Here is a 26,771-nt window from a genome sequence, read left to right on the forward strand (position 1 = left end):
AGACCTGTAACTAGAGGAGCAGAAGGGCTCAAAGAACTGCTTCTGGGTATAATTAAAGGAACATTAAATAATTTAATCTGTCAGATCTCACTTGCCTTGTGTTATTTGTAAAAGTAACGTGGGAGTAATTCTATATCCATTTCTTGATCGCCCTTCCTTTCCCATACAAGATGGGTATAATGACATGTACACTCTCCTCATCTTGGGCAATATATTTATTTATAGTAGACACGCGAACTTAAAAAGTACAAAGAAATGATGATTTACACTTTTTACATATTTGCTTAGGTAAGTTTTTAAACTATTATAGAATTTTTGGAGCGCTTTTATAATATACTGTAAAAAGCAAGGTTTGCAGAGTAGGTACTGAACAGTTACAGAAAGAAAACACAGTATTAAAGCATTTCTGAACCATTTCCTTGCAGGTTAATTAAAGACTTCAGTGTTCTGTAAAAGTTTACTAATCTGCTCCCAGTTATTATTTGTTTGAAGGTGGTATAGAGAAAAACAGGAAAATAAACTTTTCATTGTATGCTCTCTGAATATTAAATGTTAATCTTCTGGTGATGTGCATGTGTTTATTGCAATAATTGCCCTGATTTACTGATGATGTAGATTGGCTGCAGTATCACCTTGAAATCATTTGGTGCTTTTTTTTTTTTTAAATAAATTGTAGCCTCCCTCCAAACACTCATTTTAATCCCCTGTAATTATTAAAGTTACAGTGATAGAGTTCATACAGAATAAAATAATTTATAATGTTTCTGTGTCTAGTTTTTTCTTTATTTTTAGTCTCGAAGGGATCATTTTAAAATATAAGAGCCATACTGGGTCAGATCAATAGTCCATGTAACTCAGTATCCTATCTCGGAAAGTGATCAGGGCCAGACGCTTCAGAGAGAATGAACAGAACAAGCCAATTTTGAATGATCCGTCTTCTGTCATCCAGGCCTAGTTTCTGGCCATTGACTATTTAGGGACACCGGGAGCATGGGGTTGTGTCCCTGACCATCTTGATCCCTTTTGTCATTAATCATTAGTTTTTGTTGGGGTGTGGATGGAGGCGGAGTTACAGTAATCTAGTTTAGAACATCTGATATGACTTTTAAACAAAAAGCAAAAGCAGTTTTATCAACCAACTATTTTTAAGCTGGAAACAAACTTTAGTTGCCCTCATATGACTAAGTGTGGAGGGAAGATTGAGTTGCTCGTGAAGGACATTTTTATTTCCCAGGTGACTTGATTACCGTTCTTGAATTATGTTCATAACCTCGTGTGTGTTTCAGTGACTGAAAATCTGACATAATAAAAGATATATACATGGGTGCCTTAGTTGTGCAAACTCTGGAAGGCTGTGAAAGAAAGCAAAGAAACCAGTGGTGAAGAAGCTGAAATGAAGTTAATTCAAGAGCTGCCTTGGGGATGAGACCTCTCATAGATGAATTCTTATGCTCTGCAACTCTCTATTCCAGTTTATTCTACCTTCCTAGTGCCATGCAGCCTGGTTGAACAACCCTGACTTCACATGGCCCTAAGAAGTAGAGAAGAATGAATGATTTTATGATTAATTTACTAGATTAGGAATAAATAAGGAGACCTGGATTCTGTTTCTGGCAAATCATTTAATCTATCTGTTTCTCAGATCTCCATCTGTAAATTTTCCTTGCCTCAGAGTGGTATTGCAGGAACAACTAAATAAATTAATGAATAAGGGAGTCTGATGGCCAGGAATATACACAATCCTTCAAATATGAGAAGTGGTTATTGCTTCTTGCACTCCCTCATCTAAGAGTGAGTAATATGGCTGAAATTTTAATTTAATTTTTTTTATTTATTTTTGCAATTAACAAATGAAAGTTTATTATTTACTTGTGTGTTTTTATCATTTCTGGTATCCCATAACTGTTTGTAAGTGACTGCATCTTATTTTCTAATTAGCACAACTTTACAGCAATGGGAATAAAATCATAGGGTTCACAAGTACTTGCAACTGCCAAACTGATTATAATGCGGCAAGGGTCTAGCGAATGTGGTGTGATAGTGCAACCGCAGCCAGTATCTTTGGGAGACATTGTATTAAATGTATGAATGTTTACAAATGATTGTGTTCTACTGTGTGTGGGAGAGTTATCACAACTCCTACAGGAACTAAAAAAGATGCCCGGGGGGTGATTAAGTCTAGTCACTGAGACTAAACAACTCTAGAGAGCCCCGGGGTGGCTTCAGATACTGTTAAAACTGGGTTTTCTAGAGACCAACAGACAAAGAAAGGGCTTCTGATATAAATGGCTGGGTTTACACAGGCTTCTGGTTTCTTTATGATCCAACAAACCAACAGGGCCTTCTGTCCAAGGGGAGGGGGGGCCCAATCTTTGCAAAAGGGTTGGAAAGACTTTTGCCTATTAAGGTCCCATAAGACTGATGACTGACTGCTGGTACTAATCTGGTTATTTTTATTATGTTTTATCTGTGATGCTTTTACCTTTAATAGTATATGTGCTTGCTTAAAAAGAGCTGTGTGGTAACTCGTAATTACTGGGAATACACTGGGACATAGCCCTCGGAGAGAAAGCAATGCACAGGGACTGGCCTTTAGGTAGATTGGCTGCTGGTGATATCCCAATGTAAGGCAGGGAGGTGTGCAGTCCTTCAAAAAACAACAACAAAAAAAAACAGTCAAGAAGGGACTGGGATAAGGGTTCCTGTCCAGAGATGGGTGATAACTGGAGGCCTGAGACCTGACTGGACACTCATGGAGTGGAACATGGGGGTGCGGAATACCCTGAAACTGTGACAGAAAGTATAAGAGCAATGACAATATTGTGACACAAGATCATAGCCCATAGGCACTCGGAGAAGTGAAGCCCGTGACAGACAATTTCAGCAGGTTGCCAACTCAGTATATAAAACTATATAAAATACATCTATTTCACATAGGCACAGAAATCCAGATTCATCTTAGTCTTTTCCATAAGGTTCCCTATAGTGCAAATTTTTTGGTACTGGTACATGGTCCAAGTTATTTTCAGCCTGTTGGGTTTTTCTGCGGAAAAGAACCTAGGGGTGACAGTGGACGAGAAGCTGGATATGAGTCAATAGCGTGCCCTTGTTGCCAAGAAGCCCAATGGCATTTTGGGATGTATAAGTAGGGGCATAGCCAGCAGATCGAGGGACGTGATCGTTGCCCTCTATTCGACATTGGTGAGGCCTCATCTGGAGTACTGTGTCCAGTTTTGGGCCCCACACTACAAGAAGGATGTGGATAAATTGGAGAGAGTCCAGCGAAGGGCAACAAAAATGATTAGGGGTCTGGCTTATGAGGAGAGGCTGAGGGAACTGGGATTGTTTAGTCTGCAGAAGAGAAGAACGAGGGGGGATTTGATAGCTGCTTTCAACTACCTGAGAGGTGGTTCCAAAGAGGATGGTTCTAGACTATTCTCAGTGGTAGAAGGTGACAGGACAAGGAGTAATGGTCTCAAGTTGCAGTGGGGGAGGTTTAGGTTGGATATTAGGAAAAACTTTTTCACTAGGAGGGTGGTGAAACACTGGAATGCGTTACCTAGGGAGGTGGTAGAATCTCCTTCCTTAGAAGTTTTTAAGGTCAGGCTTGACAAAGCCCTGGCTGGGATGATTTAATTGGGGATTGGTCCTGCTTTGAGCAGGGGGTTGGACTAGATGACCTCCTGAGGTCCCTTCCAACCCTGATATTCTATGATTAATGTTTCCATGTATTGATGTAATTGTTCTCTTGTAGGCTAGGTGTTGAGCATTCTGGCCCAGATTCAGCAGAGTACTTCAGTGGGACTACTCAAATAAAGTTAAGCAGATGAAGTCTCTGGGACTACTCACATTTAAAGTGAATCATGCGCTGAACTGCTTTTGCTGGATCAGGGCCACAGTGCTCAGCAGCTTGCAGGATTGAGCCCTAGTGTACGCCCAATTCATTCATTAACAGTTTATGTAATCTGCCCTGGCCGCTTCTATGTATTGATACATTAGGAGGCTTGGGAGATGTAGTCAAAGGGAGGAGTGCATAGTATAGTGATTAATTTGATAAAAAGAATATTATTAGCTACTAAATCTGGATTCCACTAGGCTATGCAACATCATACCAGTGGAACTTTGATTTTTGTTGTTGAATGTTGCCCTCTGTGAATTCAGTGGAATTGTAAGAGTGTTGTTCCTATGGTATGTTAGGATATTATTTGAGCTGGTGATTCTGTAAAATCACATCACTTCGTTGTGAGATGATTTACAACAAGCTATGGTTCAAAGGAGTGGACAACAGAGTAAAAAGGTGCTGCTGCAGTTATTTTTTCAAAGAAGTGGAAAACAGAACAGGGAAATAATAAACAGGAGAATTAGAGACACAATGGGAGAGAGAAGAAGACACTAGAAACATATTGGATCATAAAAGTTAGTGATGGGGAGGAAAATGGAAACTTCAATAAATGCATGTGTGATGCTGGCAAACCAGCAGTCAGGTTAGGATCAACAGGCCAAATAACTGTGTAAGAACCTTAGAGGTTTGTGGAGGCATTGCAACAGGAATCAGGACAATTCACTTATGTGGGGGTATCAAAGAGATGTTAAAAGAGGTTAATAGGGTAAGCCCATTCATTTGTGTTGATAAGAAATCAAGGAAGATGCTGTGTGCATGTTTGTCTGTCTGTTTCCTGTAACTCTAATTACCTCAAATATGCAATGATACTCAGTTGTTATTAGATCAAAGGTCTGTATTTAACATTTGGTTGTGTATTCACAAGATGCATATATACTGTATGACTCAAATGAACATTACTTATATCATCTTCAGCTTATCTGACCGACAATTGCTTTATGTTAATCAATATAGCTGGGTTACTTGTGTATACATAGGAAAGAGAATTTTAACTTCAAGGAGTGAGTCCTTGTGGGCTCAACAGTGAGGAATCTTCGAATACATGCTGTGCTCAAAACACTTGTTTCAGCTATAAAAGAAAAACCTCAGGCAGGATCCTGCCGGCTCTGGTCTGCTGAACTTTAACAGGGAAAGTTTAGCTATTGGACATAAATCCCCAAGTAATTACTTGGGATGCCCTGAAAGAGTCATGAAGAGACTCTAATAGACTCTACCTCTAAGCTTCTCTGTGTATGTGTGAAATGTGTGTATATATATATCTGTGATATATGTCAGTGCTTTTTACTTGGTCCATTGCTTCAAATACAGTATATCTAATTTTGGTTAGATTCACTTTCTCTTTAAACTCTCTATTGTGTCTGTAATACCCAAAGCAAGGTAGGCACTTTGCAGATGAGTTTCATTCTGTCCTAAATACCTTACTATCTTAATAGACAGAATGCAGAAGAATGTTTATGAGGAATATGAGGGGTGCAGTTTGAGTGCTTCAGTATTGAAGTTTACCAAGCTTTTTTAATTATATTAAAATTATATTTTCATTTATATTTTTAATTATATTAAAATCTAAAGTAAACCAACTCTACCTTTCCATAGGCTTGTTTTGTTTTGTTGCATTTTAACCTTTACTTATCTTTTGTAACCTCTTCCGCATGTGTAATCCTTTCCTCCCCTCTCTATCTTGAGTCTTATCTTTTCCTTTCATGTTGTGAATACTTAGCTTGCTCCCAGCTGCTTTTGTAGAGTTCATTCTTGCTGTTCCTGCTGTTTGTGGAGGGAGAGACCACTGGAGCCTGATGATAATTAATTTCATCACTCCTTTTCATTTTGATGCCTGATGATGGGATATGTACTATTTCGGAGATAAACCCTTTGCTGGTTTCAGAGTAGCAGCCGTGTTAGTCTGTATCCGCAAAAAGAACAGGAGTACTTGTGGCACCTTAGAGACTAACAAATTTATTAGAGCACAAGTTTTGTGGCTTATGCTCTAAACCCTTTGCTGGATTTTCTGAAATATAAATTTGGGGCCAGATCCTGGCTGGTGTAAATCAGTGTGCACTAGCTTATGCCATATTTTACTAGCTGGGGATCTGGCACATCACATAGACTAAAGAAACCTTTTTGATTTTTCTGGTACATACAATATGTGTAGTAGCTCTAGCTTTACGCATATTGCAGTATTCACCCATTTGTAGTAACCATCAACCTTGTTCAGCTGTTGTAGTTGAAATGGTACTAGTAGGGTCAAATAGTCTAGGGTCAGTTAAAATTTGTCCATTAAGAAAATTTTGGAGTGCAGAGCGTTAATGTGTAGAGCAAAAAATCTTTCTGTTCATGAGTATTCTGCTTAGAGGAGTAATCGTGCTGTTGTTTCACAGAAATGGTAACTAATTGTCATCTCTTGTGGGAGTATGGTTTGGCTGTGGGTGACAGTTTATATGCATACTAGCTTTTCTAAAGAGAAAAAAGTTTAACTTCGACTTGTACATGAGCTTGAGCCAACTTAATTGCAATATTCAAATATCCTAATTGAATAGTTTTTTGAGGGGAATTTTCAGCAGTGGGACATGGTCTAACTCTCTAGGTGTTGAGGGAAGAAAGGTTCTCTAGCTGTGGGTGGTGTGGTATTAAAAACACTAATTAGGTGCTGATTGTGCCGTTAGCAACACTTTGCAGTTCTCAAGTTTTTTAAATTGTTAAATGAAATGGGTATGAAAAGCCATACTTGCAAATTGTAAGCGTCTCCATAATAAGTGGCCAATATTTCCTTCTCTATAAAGGGATGTTATAAAGGTGACTGGCATTAATTATTCTGATCAGTTGGTGAGGATAGAACACAAAGTAATAGACTGAAACTGTAGCAGAAGCAATTTAGCTTAAATATTAGGAAAAAATCACTAAGTTTGGAGTGTTGTGAAATTATTGTTGGAGATAGTCAAGAAAGTGAAATGCTTATTTACAGGGATAGTTAGAAACAATAAAATGAAACATGCTGTGAGGCAGGGATTTAGATTAGATGAACCCAAGACCTTGATCCTGCATTAGGATCTGCTAGCATGCTTGGGCACTTGCATCCCTGCCAAGTTTCACTGACTTCAGGAACACCTCCTAAATTATTAGGATATGCTACATCCACCAGCTCCTCACCTCTGGTGACATTTTCCCTAACCCTGACCCCTCCCTTTCACCCAACATCTTCACTTCCTTCACCTGCCCCTACCAGCACCTCTGCCCCTCTCATGCCACTTTTCCCAACCTCTTGCTGCCCCCACCCTACCCTTCTCTTGCTCTCTCTGGAATGCTCACTCCATCTGTAAAAAAGATCACAGCCATCCACAAACTGTTCATGCCTTGCTCTCTCCCACTCCTGGATCTCAGAGAGAAAATAGATCCTTTGGTGTCACTGGCTCTGCAGCTGTCCTCTTTTGAAGGCCTCTTCTGTTCTCATTCTCCCTGCTCTGGATCAGACTGTGGTGAGGGTGCTGGGCTTCTGCTCTCTTGTTCCTACTACTTCCAATTCTTCCTTCTTCCCCCTTCCAACTCTTTCTCCTTTTGAACAATAGTATATCCAACTTTCCTCTCCTCTCTCCCTCCATGTTTCTGTCATCTACTGTGCATCTAGTTCCTCCCCCATCAGACTTCCTCTCTGACTTGGACTCCTGTCACTCTCTTCCTCATCATCTCCTACACTTAACTTCAGTCCTTCAGCGTCCATGTTGATGACCCATCTGTTTTCTTAGCTGCACGTTTCCTCGCCCCGACCTCTTCATTTGACCTGCAGCCCTTGTTCAACTGTTCCATTCACCAAAAAGGCTGTTAACTTGACATGGTCTTTACCAAACACTGCACATGTGCATTCTCTCTCGCAGAGTCCCCCATTTCTGACCATCACCTGATCTCTTTCACCATCACCCATTAGCACCCTTTCTCATGCTCCTTTCAAACAGGACTACATTAATGAAAACTAGGGGACTTACAGTTCAGAACTTTGGTGCCCGCTGCTATTCACAGCCCTATTGACTAAACTGTGCAGACATAGCGTAAGTGTTTGTATATAGACAAGCCTTGAGATACAGCCTTTTGATTTTATTTGCTTTTTCAGCTTTGGCGTGTCTTTTGGGGGAGTTTCAGGATTACAATAAAGCTTGGGCTGGTGAGTCCATTCATCATAGATGTATGACTGGCAGTGAGTATAAGTCCATTTGGCCATGTTATTCTGTTCAGACCTAGAAATCTAATTCTAAGAATTTCCCAGTTGGTTTTCAATTTCTAGCATTGTAGTTATTGGTCTGTCAGAACTAGACAGTTTGTTCCCCTTTCTTTGGATTCCAAGCCCAGGACATATGGTTTCTTCTAATGTTTATTTAACTGTTACGTGACAGAGTGGCAATTAATTCTGCTGTTTGTAATAAACAATATTGCTTTCTAAAAAATATAATATTTTTGTTCTGGTTTGGGCATGTTGAGGATGTGCTGGTTGTCTGTCACACTTAATTGCCAATACCAAAAGTACTGCTTCTCAATGACCACCTAGATACAAAGTTTCTGATTGGTTCATTTTGGGATGAAACGGAAGAAGGGGCAACAGCAGACAAACTTTGTAACCCGAAGCCCACATAAATCCATTATTTTATACATTTAGTTTTCTCTTTTGTGTGTGTTTTTTAAATGGTTTAAAATATGGAATTAGAGTAAAGTATTGTGTAATTTAGCACTTCTACTTAAAATATCTATAGATATTTCATCATAAGTGACTTATATTATTTACCCACAATTTAATAGTTTTTCCTCTTGGCTATTAAAATATTTGCTATATAGTCATTCGTGTTTTACTTAAGTGAAGAAAAAATATTTTAATTATTATAGTTTAAGTACTCTCATTTTGAACTGTTTTATTTGTTTTCAGTATTATTATGTAATTCAGGCACATAAAGAAAAATAGCATTTTCTCCAGAGTAGATAACTGATTAGACTCTGTTCTCTTTAAGTTGACTACTTGATTGTAGTAGTTTCATATGTAATATGAATAGTTTACTGTCTGCTCAGTGACACTTGGATTTTTAAATGTTGCTAAAATGTTTTGCAGTTTCTCATTGCTATTTTTGAAAAATGATTCCTGCAAAACATAAATATATCCAAATTGAAAATGTTACTTACCCTCTCACATTTAAAAGTGAAACGTGTCTTTTGCAGGTAAGAATGCAGATGCCTCATTGATGTCTGCATATAATTGTTAGATATTTTATTTGGCTAGATTTTCATTTGGCTATATTATTAGCAATGCCTTGCCAATACGAACAGCTACTATTAGGAAAGTGTTCCCAAGTTAACCTGTTGGTTCTACTCTGTGAAACTTAAGAACAGGTTAGTTTTGGGTGGTTTTTTTTTTTTTTTTTCCCACGATTAGCACCAGAAGTATTTCATGGTTTAGAATTGCCCACATTGGTATATCTGCCAAAAATTGAGCTTGTACTCTCTGCACTATTGGAAAAACATTTAAGAAATGTAAGACTTAAAATATGAGCACCATTCTTTGAATTATTATTTGTATTACAGTAGAGATTAAAGGATCCATCTGAAACTGGAGTAATGCTTTCAACAGCATACATTTTATTTCATATGCACAAAAATATTCCTCCTCTTTGCTTCTCTCTTCCCTATATTTCCTAGTCTCTGTATCTGCCATGATTTCTGTCCCTAATCATAGAATATCAGGGTTGGAAGGGACCTCAGGGGGTCATCTAGTCCAACCCCTTGCTCAAAGCAGGACCAATCCCCAACTAAATCATCCCAGTGAGGGCTTTGTCAAGCCTGACCTTAAAAACTTCTAAGGAAGGAGATTCCACCACCTCCCTAGGTGACCCATTCCAGTGCTTCAGCACCCTCCTAGGAAAGTTTTTCCTAATATCCAACCTAAACCTCCCCCACTGCAACTTGAGACTATTACTCCTTGTTCTGTCATCTGGTACCACTGAGAACAGTCTAGATCCATCCTCTTTGGAACCCCCTTTCAGGTAGTTGAAAGCAGCTCTCAAATCCCCCCTCATTCTTCTCTTCTGCAGACTAAATAATCCCAGTCCCCTCAGCCTCTCCTCATAAATCATGTGCTCCAGCCCCCTAATCATTTTTGTTGCCCTCCGCTGGACTCTTTCCAATTTTTCCACATCCGTCTTGTAGTGTGGGGCCCAGAACTGGACACAGTACTCCAGATGAGGCCTCACCAATGCTGAATAGAGGGGAATGATTATGTCCTTTGATTTGCTGGCAATGCTCCTACTTACACAGCCCAAAATGCTGTTAGCCTTCTTGGCAACAAGGGCACACTGTTGACTCATCCAGCTTCTCGTCCACTGTAACCCCTCAGTCCTTTTCTGCAGAAAATCCAACCCCTGAATCTTCTATCCTCTATCTTTCTATGCTTTCTCATTTTTGTTGATAGCACCTTACATTCTTTGCAAAGTGATCACATGTGTACAACCCTCAGTGTGCTCTGTGTATGTAACAGTCTGACTCACTTTTCTTCTTCATTCTCCATCCTCCATCCTCCATGTCTCCAAGTCCATGGGTGATGATTCAACTCACCTTTTCTCTTCTCTAAACTTTGCCCCCTCTCTCTGAAGTGCTACATAAACATGATGATTCAACTCAGTGTATTGTGGATAATTCAACTCCTTCTCCCAATTTCCTTGATCAGATTGGAATGGGAGGGACAATTGCTTTCTGCACTAGGGAAATGTTTTAGTCTCTCACACCTATTTTAAATCGATTGAAATGTTTGCTGGGTTACATTTTGTTTTTGGTGGGTGGGAGATTTTTCCATGATATTAAGGAAAAGTAAGGATAAAATGAGAAAGGAGGAGGAAAGAGATATGGGTGAGGAGAAAGACGCCAGCCAGCCATGACTGTAGTAGGGCATGGCACAAAAGGATATTAGGGAGAGGGGAATAAAATTCATCTTGTGGGATTTCAACAAAAATAAGGTGGAGAACCAGAGGTATAGGTCTTTGCTACTCAGGATTTCCTTCTTATTCTACTCTCTCTATTTGGGTTACATAAATCCTTCCATCATAGTTGGGACACTGAAATGGGGTTTTCTCCGTAAATTTTTCAGTATGATTAACCTTAAAAAAAAAAAAAAGCAATTTTCCAAGGGATGTTTTACTTAGTGACTTAATGTCCCTCATCTACTTTCTCTTTTCAGGATTGTACAGTATATGAAACGGAGAATAAAATTCTTCATGTGGTGAGTAGTCCTTGGATTTCTATAAACACACATCTCTACTGTGTAACACCCATGACTTTATCTTTTCTTTTCCTACCAGTAGTGTCTGTGGTGGTGGTGAACTAATTTGGGCTCGATGCATCATTTTAAATAACCAGCAACATGGGGAATCATTAGCAAATAAGTAGAGAGATGCTTGAAGCAGGACGCTGGATCTGAATATCCCTTTTTGGAGAAGCTTGCATCTCAATTCAAACTCTGATTTGGGCCCATCTCTGCTGATAGGCAACAGATATTAAAATGTGGTTATGGTCACAGAAATGGCTATGTAAAAATGACATTTGACTCAACAAATCTGCTCTCTAGGCATACACAGTAGCATCTGTTTATTTCAGTGAAAAAGTTTAAAGTTTATACTACTTTTTACTCGTGTTACCACTGCAGACCCAATAAAGCTATGGGAGAATGAAACCTACTCCTCCTGGCTCATTTATCATTAGTAGAAATGCTTACTACGTTCCACTTGCATAATCTTTATTGCTGTTGATAAGACACTTCAGTCTCTCTGGTCACTCGATTTCTGATCTCAAAGTGACTATCCTTCAACAAAAAAAACTTCGAAAACAGACTCCAACGAGAGACTGCTGAATTGGAATTAATTTGCAAATTGGATACAATTAACTTAGGCTTGAATAGAGACTGGGAATGGTTGATTCATTATAAAAAATAACCTATTTCCTCTTGTTTATCCCCCCCCCCCCCCCCCCCCCCCGTTCCTCAGACATTCTTGTTAAGCCCTGGATTTGTGCTGGAAATGGCTCACCTTGATTATCATACACATTGTAAGGAGAGTGATCACTTTAGATAAGCTATTACCAGCAGGAGAGTGGGGTGGGGGGAGAGAAAATCTTTTGTAGTGATAAACACCCAATTTTTCATGGTCTGTGTGTATAAAAACATCTTCTGTATTTTCCAGAGTATGCATCCGATGAAGTGAGCTGTAGCTCACGAAAGCTTATGCTCAAATAAATTGGTTAGTCTCTAAGATGCCACAAGTACTCCTTTTCTTTTTGCGAATACAGACTAACACGGCTGCTACTCTGAAACCTGTCATTATGCTACTTAAGTACTCAAGTAAATTATCTTCATTTCTACTTCGCTGGATATGAGGCTGTACAAAAGATTTTCTATAAATATTTTTTTAAATGCTCCCAAATCAAATGCCTAGCAAGAGCAATTCTTTAGGCTGCTGACACTTTTGATTTTACAATAACTGCAGAACAAAAAAGTCTCCTTGAATTCTTCAGCTGCACTGACATTTTTCCCCTGTGGGACAAAAAGTATGAGCATTTGTAGTAAGCCTGAGTTTGTCATCTTTGACTGACTGATCTCTACAAGCATTTAAATAATGAAGTTTTTAATGGTGCAGCCTTGGCAAAATGTTGAAATGCTGCTTGTTGGAACTGTTCTTCTTCGAATGCTTGCACATGTCCTTTCCAATGTAGGTGTGTGCTTGCCCCAAGCACAGTTGCTGGATTATTTTTCCTTAGTGGTATCCGTCGGATACCTCTGGTGCTGCACACTCATAGCGCCAGTAGGACGGACCCTGCCGACCCTGTGCCCCTTCAGTTCCTTCTTACCGCCTGTAACAGTTGCTGGAACTTCCCTCATTGCTCAGGCAATTTCTCCCACTGGTTTTTCTTCTCTTTCTCATGTATGTGTAGTTTAAGTAGTTAGTAAGTTTTGGATGCCTCTGCCCTTGCTTGGAGAAGCTTGTCCATTCCCCAGTGCCAGGATATGTCTAGGACACCAGGCTGCAAATCTTGCGCTTCCTATGGCAAGTCGATGCCCTTGTGCAACCTGCACTCCAGCTGTCTCAGGTGCCTAGGGGAAGCTCATTGGAAAGACTGTTGCCAGATCTGCAGGGACTTCAGACCCCGCACCAAGAAAGACCGGGAGGTGAGGTTGAAGGTCCTCCTCATGGACACAGCCCTAAGACCAGCATCAGCTTTGGTGTGAAGTGCTCCTCCCACCAGTTTGGCAGTGATTCTCCTACCTGGTGCCCTAAGAAGAAGCACTGTAAGCACCAGGAGAAGAGTCGTTCCCCTGTGCCAAAAGGAAGCAGGCAAGGGGTTCTGGATAAAATGAGACCCATGTCGGGCTGCTCTCCTTCTTCTGCACTACAGCAGCCACCTCCGCCAGCCTCAGTACCCCCGTAGGCTCTTCTATCTCCGGCATGGGAAGTGCCATCCTCCAGCAGACAGCGTACCAGTCAGTATGCGGTACTGTCAACCGCAGAGGCATTTGTGGCTGCTTGAAACCTACTCATTCTCCCAGTCCTGGGGTCCCTGGAGATTCAGGACTCAGCACCACCAGTATGTATGAGCAACAGAGAGCCATTCCCCAGCTTTTGTATGGCACTACAGCCACCCTCTAGGGGAAAACCTCTTATGGTAGCCTTAGCTTGGGCCTCTCCATGGTGCTGTTCACTGGCACCAAAAGGGCTGGCACTGCCTTGGTCTCCCCACCGCAGCTCGTCTTCATTATTGGAGTCTGAAGAGGGATCCTACTCTCACCATCATCAGGACGGCCAGCACTACTCCCTGTTCTGTTTCCACTCTGCTGTTGCCTGAGTCGCTATGCTGCCCCTGAACACTTGGCCTGTGGGACCGTGGGGACCAGCACCCATGCAATGGTCTTTTTGGAACTTGCGGGGTTTCCCCCGAGACAGGGTAACATTTCAAGGTGTTCATATTCTGTGGCCTTGGAAAGTAGGGCACCTCTGGTACCGTGCCGTGAGACCCCCAACCTGAATTCTGGTGCTGAACCTCAAGAGGAGATCCCACAGGTCTCATTCGAAACAGAGGAAGAGGTGGAGGACCCTCAACCAGTCTTAGCCTCTTCCTGCTCATCCTTAGATGAGGCAGTGATGGATACTGATGTATCCTCACCTCAAGAGGACCACAAGGCCTACCAGGACTTATTGAAGTGGGTGGCCTTGAACTTAGATATCCAAGCCAAAATGCTCAAAGAGATGACACATGCTTTACTGGACATTTTGTCAGCAGCAGGTCACTCAAAAGTGGCTCTACCCCTTAATGAGACAATCATGGACCTGTTTAGAGTGCTCTGGCTGATCCCTGCTTCCCTTCCTCCTACGGCCAAAAGGACTGAGCGCAAATACTGTGCACTAGCCAAAGGGTATGAATTTCAGTTTTCACTCTCTCCTCCAGGGTCCCTAGTGGTGGTTGCCATCAATGAGAGGGACTGTCAATGTCAAGTGGGCCCCACACCCAAGGCAAAGTTCCCCCAAAAGGTGGACTTGTTTAGCTGAAAAGCCTATTAGACAGATGGGCTAAATCTCTGAATAATGAACTAGCAAGCTTTACTAGGTCTCTGTGATTTTAATATGTAAAAATTTAAGGACATACTCTCCCAAGATGCCAGGCAGGAGTTCTCTTTGTTAGTTGAAGAAGAGAAGACATTAGCCCGGGTCTCCCTGCAGGCAGCCTTCGGTGCTGCCAGTTCTGTGGCCAGGTAGAAGGCCACAGCTGTTAACATGTGCAGAAGCTCGTGGTTACAGTCTTCGAGGTTTCCTCAGGAGGTACAGAAAACCTTCCATGATCTCCCATTTGAAGAGCCATCACTCTTTTCACAGCAAACAGACACGAAACTCCATGGATTTAAGGACTCCAGGGCGACCCTAAAATCTCTGGGGTTTATACACTGGTAGTGTCCAGAAAACACTACAGTCCTCAACAGACTGACACTATTTTACAGAGCCTGCCAGGCAAGACCAGCGGAAGAGGAAGAACAAAGTGTTCAGACATAGACCCTGTCCAGCAACCTCCTCCTCAGGGCTGACACAATCTGCCCCAGGCCCTCAAGCAGCTTGAAGCCCTCGTTTTTACAAAACGCTCAAGTACGACATCTCAATCCCTTCAGTTCTGGATGCAGTTACCCCCTTTTACAACCAACTCTACCATTTCCTCAATGCCTGGACCCATATTACCTTGGACCGTTGAGTTCTAAGCACAATAGAATTAGGTTATACCCTCCAATTTTTATCCACCCATCCTCCTTCAGGTACCCTTCTCACAAGCAACTATTGGAACAAAAAGTCCAATCCCTCCTTCAGGTAGGAGCCATGGAAGAGGTTCCACATCATCTAAAAGGAAAGGGATTTTATTCCCATTACTTCCTAATTCCAGAAGCTGGAGTAGGGGGTCTCAGACCGATCCTAGACCTGCATCATTTGAACCACTATCTCAAGAGCTTGAAGTTCTGCATGGTCTCCTTGGCTTCCATCATTCCTTTGCTCAGTCCATGGGTTGGTATGCTGCCCTTGATCTAAAGGATGCATACTTCCACATATCAATTTTTCCAAGCCACAGAAGGTTCCTAAAATTTGTTGTGAACCAGTTCTTGGTTCTCTTGTTTGGCCTGTCAGCCGCCCCACGATCTTCACTAAATGTATGGCAGTAGTCATGGCTTTCCTCAGGAGAAAGGGAGGTCTTATATTCCCATATCTTGATGACTGGCTAATCAAGGTCCAGAGCTCAGTTGGAATCCAACATCCATCTCATCCGATCGATCTTTTGGGCCTTAGGCCTACTAATAGACTATCAGAAATCCACCCTTATTCCTGTACAAAGGATAGAGTTCATAGGGGTAGTTCTTGACTCTGTATGGGAAAGACCTTACTTCTAGAGGATTGTTTTCACTCGGTCTCGAACGTAAGTTCCCGTTAGATCCATCCGGTCACCACAGTCTGGATATGCTTGAGCCTTCTGGACTACATGCCATCATGCAAATATGTGGTACAACACACAAGCTATGTGTCAGACCTCTCCAGGCCTGGTTGGCCACAGTATATTCACCCTTGCAACACCATGACCCTTGCAACAATTTCCTTGATTCACTGACTGGTGGTTGCACCAAAGCACAGTTTGTGCAGGAGCACTTTTTTCAAGGCCTCAACTGCTGGTGACCCTGGTCTCCGATGCCTAGGCATTGGGTTGAGGAGCCCACTTAGGGCCCCTCAGGACTCCAGGTCTGTGATCCCAAGAAGAGCTTTCTCTTCATATCAATATCAGGGAACTCAGGGTGGGCCACCCCACATTACGGACAAGACAGTTTCAGTTCTCACGGACAATACAACCGCCATTTATTACATCAACAGGCAGGGTAGAGTGTGTTCTTCCCCATTATGTCAGGAGGCAGTCTGGCTGTGGGAGTTCTGCATCACACACTCAATTTATCTAGGAACATCTTACCTGCCAGGAACACAGAACCAACTCGCGGATTGCCTCAGCAGGTCCTTCTCCGCTCACCACAAGTGGTCGCTTCGACCAGACATTGCAAGGGACATCTTCCAAAGATAGGGGACTCCCCTTATAGACCTGATTGCTACCCATGACAACAGAAAATGCCATTAGTTTTGCTTCCTGTGGGGCTGCAGCCTGGGCTCTCCTATGGACACCTTCCTATTAGCGTGGACAACTCACCTGTATTATGCCTTTCCCCCCAGTCCATTGATACACAAGGTTCTGCTGAAGATCAAGGAGGACTGAGCATGGGTCATCCTCATAGCCTTGGCATGGCCCAGACAGCACTGGTTCACCACCCTGTCAAGCCTTTCGGTGGAGATCCCAGTCTGGCTTCTGCTACATTGGAACCTGATCTCCCAAGACCACAGTTGGCTGCTCCACATGAACCTCAGCTCTCTTCATTTGACAGCCTGAAACCTCCATGGCTGAATCCTGAAGAGCAAGCTTCCTTGCAGCAGGTCTGTAGAATTTTAATGGGCAGTAGAAAACCCTCCGCCAGTGTGTCTTATTTGGCAAAGTGGAAACGATTCTCCACCTGGTCTTTCCAGTGTGGCATTCCTCCTGCACAGTCCTCATTGCAAATTATTTTGGAGTACCTTCTGATCTTGAAACAGCAAGGTCTGGCCTTTTCCTCAATCAAGGTCCACCTGGTAGCCATTTCAGCCTTGCATCCTAAAATCAACAAAAGATTGGTCTTTTTGCGCGAAATGGTAATCAGTTTTCTCAAAGGCCTGGAGTTGGTGTACCTTCAGGTAAAGGAGCCGATTCCTTCTTGGTGCCTAAACCTCATCCTGTCAAAGTATATAGGTATACCCTTCAAGCCTCTAGCAACATGCTCGCTGTTGTACCTCTTCTGGAAAGCGTCTTTCTTAGTGGCCATCACTTTGGCTAGGAGGGTTTCGGAGAGCCGACTCTTCACATCAGAACCCACATATACAATCTTCTTCAAAGTGCAGCTGCATTCGCATCCAAAGTTCCTCCTGAAAGTAGTCTCACAATTCCACTGCAGCCAAGCACTTTTTCTGCCAGTATACTGCCCTAAGCTGCATGCCAATAGGGAGGAACAGCGCCTACATTCCTTGGATGTTAGACGGGCCTTGGCATTTTATATTCAAACGCCCAAAACCATTCCACAGATCGCCTCAGCTGTTTATAATGATAGCAAAGAGAATAAAGGGACTCTCCATTTCTGCCCAAAGGATTCCATCTTGGGATTACATTGTGTATCCAGGCATGTTACAAACTCATGAGAGACCCTCCTCTGGATAACCTGACTGCTTATTCTATAAGATCTTGGGCATCTTCGGCTGCTTTTCTAGCGCAAATTGCTATTCAAGATACCTGCAGGGCAGCAATCTGGTCTTTGGTGCCCGCATTCTCAGTGCACTATGCCATTATCCAACAGGCCAGAGATGATGCCAGCTTTGGCTGGCGGTCTTGTAGTCAGCTTGTACTTGAACTCTGAGCCCATGTCCTGTGCAACTGCTTGTGAGTTGCCTATATTGGAATGGACATGTGCAAGCACTCGAAAATGAAAAAAACTGTTGTTCTTTGAGCTGTGTTGCACATGTCCATTCCAAGACCTGCCCTCCATCCCCTCTTACTGGAGTCAGTTGGGAAGAAGAAACTGAAGGGGTGTGGGGTTGGTAGGTCCCTTTATACCGGCACTATGAGCGCTGGCACCAGAGTGCACTGGAGCCAACCCTACAGATACCACTAAGGGAAAAAATTCTGGCAGCTGTGCTTGGGGCGTGCACACCTACATTGGAATGGACATGGGCAACACATCTTGCAGAACAACAGCTAGAGAAAAGTTAGTAACTGTTTTTTTTTCTTACACACGCAAAGATAATACCCTGTATTTGTGTGTATGTATGTATGTGTATAAATAAAAATAAGAAAATATATTGAGCTTACCAGTGGTCTGAAACAGAGGGTGAAAAGTGAGGTGGCAATAGTTACAGGTGTTATTTAGTATAGTCCAGACTAGAAGATTGTGGAAAAACTTCAGAGGAATCTAACAAAGCTAGGTGAATAGGCAAATTGGATACAGATGGAATTGTTGACAAATACTTTTCAATGTGCATTTCCATGCATAATTTGAACTCCATACATACATCTGGGTTTTACTCAACTGCAACCACTCAGGAAAAAGACCTAGATGTCATTGTGGACAATTTATTGAAATTCCCTACTCACTGCTCAGTAGGGGTTGAAAAAGCAAACAGTGTTAGAATGTGCAAAGGATGGTATAGAAATAACATGAATACTGTAATGTCATTATTCAAATCTGTTATGCACTCACCTAGAACATGAAGTTCAGTTGTGGTCACCCTGTCTCAAAAGAAAAACGTAGCAGAAATATTATTTCACATTTATATTGCAGTGGTGCTTAGAGAGATCAGCTGAGTCAGAGTCCCATTTTACTAAGGTATTGTATAAATATAGTAAATGACAGTACCTGTTCCAAAGAACTTGCAGTCTAAAAGACAAAATGAAGCAGGTCAAGCAGGGAGGTGGGGATCACAAGGTAACAAAAGATAACCTATGCAAAGCATCCTATCAGTGTGTTTGGTTCTCATCCCATCAGTAGCAGGGATCACAAGTTGCCAACTACCTACCTGTTATCAGATGGCAATTTTCTGTATGCTTTTTGGTGAATTTGAGGAGACAGATGAAGGCAGAGACTTTATGGATTTTCCTTCGGAGATATTACCATATATGACGGATGGCATAGGGAAAAGAGTAAAGGTACATGTGGGAGAAGCAGACAAGTAGGTGACTGAAGCTGGCATAGTAGGTAAAACCAGACTGGAAGCCAGCTTTGTAATAAGATAATAGAAGACACAGGTAGGGCAGGGCTCAATTTTTGAGAGTTTTGATGGTTAGCATGAGAAATTTGTTCTTCATGAAATGGAAAAAGGAAAAGCCAATGGAGGGAGTTTGAGAGAGGGGTGAGGAAGATTATCGTAGCAGGAACACTTTGAATAGATTTGAGTGCGGCAGAGTTGCAGGCATTGAGGCCTTAGAGGTGGAGATTGAAGTAGTGAAGGAATGAGATGTTCAGAGATTGGCTGGGATTTTTAGCAACATGGGCAAAGAGGAAAGGACCGGTCTTGAAGTTGTGCAGGAAGGCATGTTGAGATTTAAATACAGCCTGGATGTTTTGTCAAAGGAGAGGGCAAAAGAGTCAGAAAATAAAACTGAAATTATGGGCTTGAGTAATAGGATGATGGGGGTGCTCTGTGCAATAATACAGCGAGATTGAAAGATGGGGGTGCTTTGGGGAAAGGTCAGCAGCTTGCTTTTGGCCAGGTGGAGTTGGACATCCATGAAAAGATGTCAGAGAGGGGCTGAAATTTTAGTATGGATGGAGGAAAGCAGGTCTGCAGCAAACTCACAGATTTGCGAGTCATCATTTCAAGGAGGGAAGTCAAAATCACGTTTCTGAGAGTGTGTGTGCAAGGAGAAGAGAAGAGGTAAGGCAGAGGCCTGAGGGGCCCCCACTGAAAGAGGGAGAGTAGTGGAGAAAGACTCACCAAATAAGACCTTGAGGGAGTGATCCAAGAGCTGGGGAGAGGGGGGAACAGGAGAGGATAGGGTCAGGAAGGCCTAGGAATGATAGGATTTTGAGAAGAATATAGTGGACAATGTCAAAGTTCAAGGAGAGTGAAGATGAAAGCCCTTAGATATGGCTAGGATGAGGTCACTGAAGGTCTCGATGAGAGCAGTTTCAGTGAAGCGCAGGGAGTGGAAATCAGATTTGAGGTGTTGTAGAATGGGATTAAAGGTGAGGAATATAAAATACCTGGTGTAGATGGTGTGCTCAGTGAGTGTGGAGAAGAAGGGTAGAAAGAAGACGAGGCAATAATTTGAGGTCAGATCAAGAGAATGGTGACTAAAATGATTAGCGGTATGGAAAAAATCCCCTGAATAATTAGAAAAACAGAGAAAGTTTAGAGATATATAAGAGGAAAGATGAGGCAAAAAAAATATGTGGAGAGAAAGTTAATTCTCTCTGTCATACAAGAACACGGGGACATTCAATTAAATTGAAAGGCAATAAATCGACAAATGATGAAAATACCAGTTAGCTTGTAAAACTCACTACCACAATATGTAATTCCCACCAATATTTTAGATGGGATTTTTAAAAATGGAATAATGAGAACATCTACAGTTTCACTAAATATGATAAAAAATAAATGAGCTATATAAACCTTTATGCTTCAGGGCATAAACCAACCACTTTGTGATTTCTTGCATCTTCCTCTGAAGCATTTGGATGTGTCTCTGGTCCGATCTCATGTGGTAGTACCTATGTTTGGTTCCCGATGACTCCAAAAAACCTAGTCCAAGTTAAATTTCATTACAGAGAGAAACAAAGTGTAAATGACAAAAATAGAGTAATTGTAAACAGTTACAAAAATTATTTGGATGCTTTATCATAGTGTTTAGCTATGCTACAGTGGTGACACTCATTAGTGTTTTAGTTTGGCTAGGAAATTGAATATTTAGTTAGGATAAGACATTAATTGTTGGACAGTCATGGAAAGTTCAGATGGTGGTTTTGCTCTTCATGAATAATGCTGACCTATATTTGTTTTAATGAGACAAGAAATATTAAAGCTGCTATAGTTCTGACAGCATGAGTAGTTTTTGAGATCCCAGTGAATATTGTCTTAGTTCCTCACCTCCTTGGCCGTGAGATCACAGTTTGGGCTGTAATAGGCAGAGTGCTCAATTGCACATGTATCTACTTGAATGTGTTATCAATTATGTATAAACGTTAGATCACATTCTAATAACTTACTTTATTGATACTAAATTTTGAATATCACAGCAATTTTTAAAGTGATGTTTACCAGCCAACCTTGTCTATGCTGTCAGTGATGTGTAGGATACAAGTAGCTACATGCCTCAGTGAAAAGAGAGGCTATATCCACACTGTAATGTGTAGCTACATGCAGCAATGAAAGGCCCTGGCAGGGGGAAGCAAATCGGAAAGGCTCCAGGAGTTCCCTGCTGCCAGAGACTTTTACTATGGTGAGGAAAGGCTCTGGCGAGCGGGAGGCAGTGGGGAAAGGTTCAGGCAGTTCCCTGCTCTTTTTACCAACCTAGTGTCTCACTTCCTCCCCCCTGCCAGAGCCTTTCCTTGCTGCTGAAGTCTTTCCGGCAGCTCACTCTGGCGGGGGAAAGGCTCCAGCAGCGGGGTGCTGTCAGAGCATTTCTCTGCTGCTTCCGCACTGCTGGAGACTTTCACTGCTGCGGGGAACAGCTATGGCAGAGGGGATACATCGGGACACTGTATTGCTAAAAATGGCAATATAATGTAGACATGGGAGGCACCGCTTTCATGTGAAGGGAGTCCTGTAGGGTGTATTCCCTGAGGTTCTGGTGTACCTGTACTCTTCTCACCTATGCAGTGCCTCATGGTCTACACTCCTGTTTATACCTATGCTAGGGGTTGTATGCAGCGTATGTACTCTACATGCTGCTGTTAGTAAAGACATAGCCTCCGTGAGCACAGCAAATCATAATTTTATTTCTATTAACAGGGATTAAATCTATTTCTTTGCCTTTCAAGAAATGGTAATTTCAAATAGTAGAGCAAAGGAATTTTTAATTTGAATCAGAATATTTCTATAGCTAATAAAATACTCTGTGTTATTAAACCAAATACCTGATAAGAATCGAAGAAAAAAAGATAAGGGAAAACACACAATCGATTGTTTTCCTCCTTCTTAGCTGTTCATCCTTATTGATCTCTGATTCCTCAGAATGGGCTTTACAAGCTTACCTTTTTGCTTAGCAAGACATACTTGTTAAATAAATCTGAACAGCAACAGGAACACTAGAAATTATTTAACTGGGAAGAATGGGGTTTGAAATCCAGTGGGTCAAAAAATTCACAAGTGTTGTTTACCAGTTTTAGTTACTATTTAAAACAACTGGAGATCCGTTGTACTGTGTAGATACATTCCTAATCAATATATAAAGCCCTTAAATAACACTGATTAATTTGAGACATGTTATTACATACTGAAGCCTCCAGAAAAGATTAACGTGGAAAGCTGTTCTAGATCTGTGTAAAGATGGTGTTCTGGAAGTTATGTTCCTGGTTGTGGAAAGTCTGGCCAGAGAACATTTTTGTTGAAATACCAGAGTAAGTGCAAACACCCTGGAGAATAATTAAATGTTCCCATCCTAATTATGTAATGCTGTATGTGATGGGAGCATCTAGTTCGTGAAGTGATACTGTAAATGTTAAAAACAAAGCAAGCATGATTATAGAAAGGAGACTTTGAGCTAAAATCTACTTAATGGTTATTTTCTACAATTTTTCCCCAGTATAATTGTTTGGGATAATCATTAATTTGCCATTTATGGGGAACAAAATAAATTTTCCTGTTGAATTTGACTTTGCAAAGATGGAAAAAAAAATTTAAAGCATATTCTGTTGGCTAGAGAACTATGAAATATTTAAGTTGTAATTAAAATAAAATTCATATTCAGGCTGTTTAAAAACAAACTAGCTATTTTAGAACCAAGTTTAAACACTTAAGCACATTTAAAAATGAACTAATAAAAGTACAGGATTTTACCACTATTGTTAGTGATCTTGTCAATACCATAGTAATGTAAAATCTCTACTGCTCACTAGAATGCAGTAACTGGTTGATTTCATTGTAGCACAGGATATCCTGGAAAGTTCAGAAGTTATTTGTAAGACTGCAGGTCTGATCTTCAGCTTCCTGTAAGGTCATTTTGTGCCGCCAGAGTGGTGCAATGACCTTTAAAATAGCCCTTAATTACCAGCTGATTTAGGGAATGTTGATGGGCACCAGAGAATGTGGAACTGGAGTGTGGCACACACCACTGACCCCAGACAACTACCGTAAAGGGGACTTGTCTTAGCCATCATAACTTAGGGTAGCTTTGTGGCTTCTCTAACTTGTGCGGGGCTGTTTGCTTGCCCCCAATAAAAGGAAGATGTAAAGGTGGCCTAGTCACTTTTGCTGCTTCTTTCCCTTTGTATTATTTTAGCTATTTTCATATTGTACTTGAAGCATATCATTTACCTTTCAAAATTGAAGTGCAGAGTTTTCCTCATCAGTCGTTTCCCTGTAGGCTTTCCTGGTTATTTGAAAAGAGCAGAGTATTTTCCCTTGCCCAGTCATTCTGACAACACTTTTTCTTTACCCAATTCCTCCCCACTCCCCCACCCCCACCCACCCCCACACCTCCGTGTCACAAATTCAAACCTGTGTCCAGAAAGAGGTCGTAAGAAAACAGTAATACAATCTGTGAATCAGGGAAGATAAGATGCACAAAGAGCAGTTCATCCAGTGCCTACTCTTTCTTTTTTCTTGGACAATACAAATGGAGCATGTCTAGAATTTTCTGCCCAAGACAGAGGATCAAATGTGTTCTGTGAATTTGTTTGCTATATCAGCAAACATATCAACAACTGAAATACCTGCCATAAATTTCACTGCAGTAGGGAATCAACAATTATAGCATTAAGTTTGATAAAGCATCATGAATACTATTAGCAAAATTTCCTTAATCAGTAATGCAGTTTTAGAAAATAATAAAAGGTATTATTGTCTATTTCCTGAAAACCCGTGCTTTATATTGGTACCAGTTTTCAATGAAACTCGACATTTCTGTGATATAGCTTGTGCTGAATTGGTTGTATTGAATACTAATAACTTCCTAAATTGCCTATAATAATATGATTAACACAAGAGTGCTGTTTGTCTGCTTTTCTTACACAGTGAGACAAAATAGTTGGTTGCCCATATGCACAATTTCAATAATAGTGCATTGTTTTTCATCAAGGATGAGGGGAAAGCTGTGGATGTGTTGTTCCTTGACTTTAGCAAAGCTTTTGACACGGTCTCCCACAGTATTCTTGCCAGCAAGTTAAAAAAGTATGGGCTGGATGAATGGACTATAAGGTGGATAGAAAGTTGGCTAGATTGTCGGGCTCAACGGGTAGTGATCAATGGCTCCATGTCTAGTTGGCAGCCGGTATCAAGTGGAGTGCCCCAAGGGTCGGTCCTGGGGCCGGTTTTGTTCAATATCTTCATAAATGATCTGGAGGATGTTGTGGATTGCACCCTCAGCAAGTTTGCAGATGACACTAAACTGGGAGGAGAGGTAGATACGCTGGAGGGTAGGGATAGGATACAGAGGGCCCTAGACAAATTGGAGGATTGGGCCAAAAGAAATCTGATGAGGTTCAACAAGGACAAGTGAAGAGTCCTGCACTTAGGACGGTAGAATCCCATGCACCGCTACAGACTAGGGACCGAATGGCTCGGCAGCAGTTCTGCAGAAAAGGACCTAGGGGTTACAGTGGACGAGAAGCTGGATATGAGTCAACAGTGTGCCCTTTTTGCCAAGAAGGCCAATGGCATTTTGGGACGTATAAGTAGGGCATTGCCAGCAGATCGAGGGACGTGATTGTTCCCCTCTATTTGACATTGGTGAGGCCTCATCTGGAGTACTGTGTCCAGTTTTGGGCCCCACACTACAAGAAGGATGTGGAAAAATTTGAAAGAGTCCAGCGGAGGGCAACAAAAATGATTAGGGGACTGGAACACATGACTTATGAGGAGAGGCTGAGGGAACTGGGATTGTTTAGTCTGCGGAAGAGAAGAATGAGGGGGGATTTGATAGCTGCTTTCAACTATCTGAAAGGGGGTTCCAAAGAGGATGGATCTAGACTGTTCTCAGTGGCAGCTGATGACAGAACAAGGAGTAATGGTCTCAAGTTGCAGTGGGGGAGGTTTAGGTTGGATATTAGGAAAAACTTTTTCACTAGAAGGGTGGTGAAACACTGGAATGCGTTACCTAGGGAGGTGGTGGAATCTCCTTCCTTAGAAGTTTTTAAGGTCAGGCTTGACAAAGCCCTGGCTGAGATGATTTAATTGGGGATTGGTCCTGCTTTGGGCAGGGGGTTGGACTAGATGACCTCCTGAGGTCCCTTCCAAGCCTGATATTCTATGATTCTAAGTACAAACAAAATTAGTTTCTCCTGTTCCCCCTTAGTCTTTAGCTCCATTTGCATCAAACAAGCTTCAAACTCCAGGGAAGGCTGGTGTGGTGGAAAATTAACCATGCGTTGTGTTTGGATCGGAACAAGCCTGAGGCCAGCTTTATTCAAGCATGCGCATACAGGGAGAGTCAGCCAGAACTGCTCTGGTGAAAACAGAAATACAGGAGCTTATATTGCTGAAAACCACAATTTGTCAAACCCTCTTACTTCAACAGCATTTTCCTTATTTGGCATATAGTGCAAGCTTCAACAGTAGCTTTGCCTTACTTGGAGTTTAGCAAAACAAGCTTTACCTGTTATTGACAGGTGTTTCCTTTGCGGTTAATGGTTTTTTCTAACTTCTAGAGGTTATGGTTACATTTCTTAAGCTGTGCTGTTGCAATTGCCCCTCAATGCAATTTTCCTCACTCTCTTCTTATGCTTCATATACACAGTTAGCTTGACCAAAGTTTTAGGCCTATTAGTTTAGGCCTACTAGATTTTTCCTTCACGCTGGGAAAGTCGGAGAAAGCTTGTTTAAAGCTGTGAAGTAAAGGTATATTCCATGCTACTTTACAGTAACATGCAAAGTTTTATATGGTCTTAAGTCTAAGCATGCAAAGCTAATCCTGAGAAGCAACCGCCGTTAAACTCTCTGGAACGTTTGTGGAGGAAAGTATTAAGAAATCAGGAATTATTTGCTTCAAAATTCATTAAATGTTTGTTTCTTAAATTAGCATGTTCAGTTCTGGAAAGTGCTGGCATCTCTTGCAGACTGAAGTCCTTGATCTACAGCGAAGGTACAAGAACAGCAACAATGCAAATTTCCCCCTATACCTCAGCAATGGCGGAAGCAGGTTTTGCAGCCAGGGGGATAATAGAGTCATAGAAATGTTGGGCTGGAAGGGACCTTGAGAGATCATGAAGTCCAGTCACCCTAAACTTAGACAGGACCAAGTAAACCTAGACCACTGCTGACAGGTGTTTGTCCAACCTGTTTTTAAAAACTCCAATGATGGGGATTCCACAACTTCCCTTGGAAGTCTATTCCAGAACTAAACTACTCTTATAGTTAGAAAGTTTTTCCTAATATCTTCCTTGCTGCAGATTAAGCCCATTACTTCTTGTGCTACATGCAATGAACATGGAGAACAATTGATCACCACCCTCTTTATAGCAGACCTTAACGTATTTGAATGATGGGTCATTGGTGGTGGGCTGGAGAGTGAGCCCGCCCCATGCTCAGCTGGGAGCAACGGCTCCTGTCCCCTGGTG

General features: G+C 41.7%; 1 protein-coding gene across 5 annotated transcripts in view; it reads left to right on the forward strand.

Annotated features, from left to right (window-relative positions):
* The window catches only part of CNKSR2 (connector enhancer of kinase suppressor of Ras 2), a 379,302-nt gene that overhangs the window by 130,100 nt on the left and 222,431 nt on the right, over positions 1-26,771 (forward strand). For all 5 annotated transcript variants that reach the window (XM_037901608.2, XM_007070479.3, XM_027832677.3 and 2 more), the window contains one exon: positions 11,100-11,141. In XM_037901608.2, coding sequence (XP_037757536.1) covers positions 11,100-11,141 — 42 coding nt within the window. The remainder of the gene's footprint in view (positions 1-11,099; positions 11,142-26,771) is intronic.

The sequence above is a fragment of the Chelonia mydas genome, chromosome 1 (genome assembly GCF_015237465.2).
Source record: "Chelonia mydas isolate rCheMyd1 chromosome 1, rCheMyd1.pri.v2, whole genome shotgun sequence".
In the NCBI taxonomy this organism is placed as follows: domain Eukaryota; kingdom Metazoa; phylum Chordata; order Testudines; family Cheloniidae; genus Chelonia; species Chelonia mydas.